At 39.6% G+C, this 2,884-nt stretch overlaps 1 protein-coding gene across 1 annotated transcript; it reads left to right on the top strand.

Annotated features, from left to right (window-relative positions):
• Positions 1–319: 319 nt before the first annotated feature.
• On the top strand, positions 320–1,888 carry cryba4 (crystallin, beta A4). The gene is made up of 6 exons (XM_033989614.2): positions 320–375; positions 629–672; positions 891–1,009; positions 1,172–1,313; positions 1,383–1,525; positions 1,650–1,888. Exons 2-6 carry the CDS (start codon positions 634–636, stop codon positions 1,795–1,797), a joined length of 591 nt encoding a protein of 196 aa, XP_033845505.1. The 5' UTR covers positions 320–375; positions 629–633; the 3' UTR covers positions 1,798–1,888.
• Positions 1,889–2,884: the final 996 nt, after the last annotated feature.

Genomic DNA, 2,884 nt, shown 5'->3' on the forward strand with positions numbered 1-2,884 from the left:
AGTTTTTTTTCCTAATTCCATCCAGAGAAAAAAGGACAACAGATAACATCCACATTTTTAAACAAAAGTATAGACATATATTGTCAATGTTTGCATGTGTATTTATGAAAGCTACAGCCTCATGAAGAATTACACTTCCCACTTGTAATTACATTTCACAGGGAGTCTTACTAAATTAGAATAATGTGATGTTTGCACTTCTAGCTCAGTACAAATTAATGCCACTTTTGTTACGAGAGACAAAGAATAAGGCCCCTCCCCGCTGCTGACCCTGGGCTTTCAGCATGGCCTCTTGCCAGGGGAGGCTTTAAAAGGGTGGGGGCGCGTGGTTGCTCTCACTCTCACGGCAGGACAACCCCAGAGCATCAAAGCAAGGTGAGTCCCTGTCCCATAGACAGTACAGGTTAGTCAAGTACATCTTCCCCAATCCCAACCACACAGGAACCTTTTGGAGTCTATACACTGTCATTAAATTATAGATAGGCTGTGGAGATAGAATTTTACAAGACAGGCTAGATATACATTCATATAAATAAAATCTAAATTAGGTTAATCAGTGGTATAGGAAATCTACAACTAAATTACATTATTTTCAAGTCAAGCCTTTTTTATTATTTTTTTCTTTCAGACAAGATGACTCACCATTGTACCAAGTTTTCCGGCCACTGGAAGGTAGGTCTGTTCTGTATGCAGTGTTGCATTTAGACTTTGACAAGCTGTGTATTAATAGTGTTAAATGCTGGTATAATCTAGGTATAGCTTATGACATCTGAGAATTTAGTTTAATGTGTGCTCTTTGTGTCCTAGACAACTATGCTTATTTATTCATGTATTGTTAGTAAATCCTAGAACTTGTATGAATAAAAGCTATATATGCACATGCATTCCAGATTATTGTCTACGATGAGGAGTGCTTCCAGGGTCGCCGCCATGAGTTCACTTCTGAGTGCTGCAATGTGATGGAGTTTGGATTTGAGAGTGTGCGCTCCCTAAGAGTGGAAAGTGGAGCGTAAGAACATACTGTACAATACATATGCAATGTCAACAATGACATAATGTAATGTAGAATCTTGTATTTTTCTAAAATTGGTGTGGTCTTTTATACACCATAATGCAAACAAGGCTCTTAAAACAAGCAATGAGAGAGTGTTTTTATTCTTTTCTTCTTCAGCTGGGTGGGTTATGAGCATGCCTCCTACCAGGGACAGCAGTTTGTGCTGGAAAGGGGAGAGTATCCTCAGTGTGATGCATTTGGTGGAAGCAACGCCTATCACATTGAGAGAATGACCTCCTTCAGACCTATTGCTTGTGCTGTGAGTATAACATTCCAAAAAACAAAGTAATCTATAGTATATGATTTATAATGTCTGAACCTTTTGCAGAACCACAGAGAGTGTCGTATGACTATCTATGAGCGTGAAAACTTCCTTGGCCGCAAGGGTGAACTTAGTGACGATTACCCCTCCCTCCAGGCCATGGGTTGGTGCAACAACGAAGTTGGGTCTTTCAGGATCCAGTCTGGAGCGTAAGGGTCCTCACTAAATAATGTCTCTTTTTTCTTATCATCACTCCAGAGCTTATCAAGTCTTTATAGATTTAGAAATCACAGTAACTCTTTTTTTTTAATAATTTGTCTAATTTATTTACAGATTTGTGTGCTACCAGTACCCTGGTTATCGTGGATACCAGTATATCATGGAGTGTGATCGTCACTGTGGGGAGTACAAACACTTCAGGGAGTTTGGGTCCCACTGCCAGACCCCTCAGATCCAGTCCATCCGCCGTATTCAGCAGTAACCACTTATGCAAAGCCTTTTACCATGTAACCCCTTCTCCTTTGACCACTGCTGCTTCCTAGTGCTGAATAAACTGTCTTTCTTAAACCCTATTCACTTTACTAAAATATTTGTTTTACAAAAGAAAAACAGAATTAAGTGCTAAACAACCAAGAAAATGAAAAGCAACATGGTAATTTTGGAACTTTGATGTTGCACAGATATGAGGCGATGTTAAGCCAGTGAAGTAACGGTACATAAGCAAGGTGTTGCTTTAGTTGTAGGTTTACATATTTGTGGTTCTGTCCAAGATACAATGAAAATGTAATAAATGAGTAGGCCATGGAGTAGGCCGTTGCACTGTGGAAGGAAACCGCGTGTTTACAGGAAGAAGTAAGGTTTGGCCCATGTTTCCCACTGACTTTAATGTATTACGACCAATGGCCAGGGGACGGCGCTGCATTCCCATAAACTAGAAGTGACGCATTCTGGGTGCATACGATTATTTATTCCGTTTCATATTCTGGTTCTCGCATTCTCGATATAATGGGTGAGCTACCTGTCTTAATTAGAAACATCAACTAATAACGTACAGCGTGGACTAAAATGGGACCAGACCATTTTTTATTTAGATGGAGCAGAAAAATAGAGCACAATTTATGTTAACATAAAATCGTCTGATTTGTAATAGCAGATCGTAAAATTACAGCATTACAAGAACATATCACCCATAATAGGCCTAATTACCTTTCCGGTCTGGAGCCAGTCTCCAGTCCGTATTTTGCAACTCTCCAGGCCGCAAAGAGAGGAAGTTGAAGCACCAAAAAAGCACCAGGCACACTGCAATCGAAAATACAGCAAATACAATAGATGGACTAAAACCAGTTGGAGTCCAGATCTGTAAAGAAAGCTAAATAGTTTAACACAAACCCCCAGATTATAGAGATTTGTGAATAGTCATCACATTCAGCTGACCCATTGTGAGCTTAATCTTCGCGTGATGTCAGTCCTCGCATGGTTAACTTATTTGTTAGTTTTAACTATGATAAAAATGGTATATTTTTCTCAAACTCAAATAAGCACCATTGGGCAGTCTAGTCCCATCATCT

Source organism: Periophthalmus magnuspinnatus, chromosome 23 (assembly GCF_009829125.3).
Source record: "Periophthalmus magnuspinnatus isolate fPerMag1 chromosome 23, fPerMag1.2.pri, whole genome shotgun sequence".
Taxonomy (NCBI): domain Eukaryota; kingdom Metazoa; phylum Chordata; class Actinopteri; order Gobiiformes; family Gobiidae; genus Periophthalmus; species Periophthalmus magnuspinnatus.

Excerpts from the sequence above, each read along its gene's own strand:
- cryba4 (XM_033989614.2), top strand. The coding sequence starts at position 634 with ATGACTCACCATTGTACCAAGTTTTCCGGCCACTGGAAG. Across the intron at positions 673-890 it reads AGTTTTCCGGCCACTGGAAG|ATTATTGTCTACGATGAGGA; the intron begins GTAGGTCTGTTC and ends CATGCATTCCAG. Across the intron at positions 1,010-1,171 it reads CTAAGAGTGGAAAGTGGAGC|CTGGGTGGGTTATGAGCATG; the intron begins GTAAGAACATAC and ends TTTCTTCTTCAG.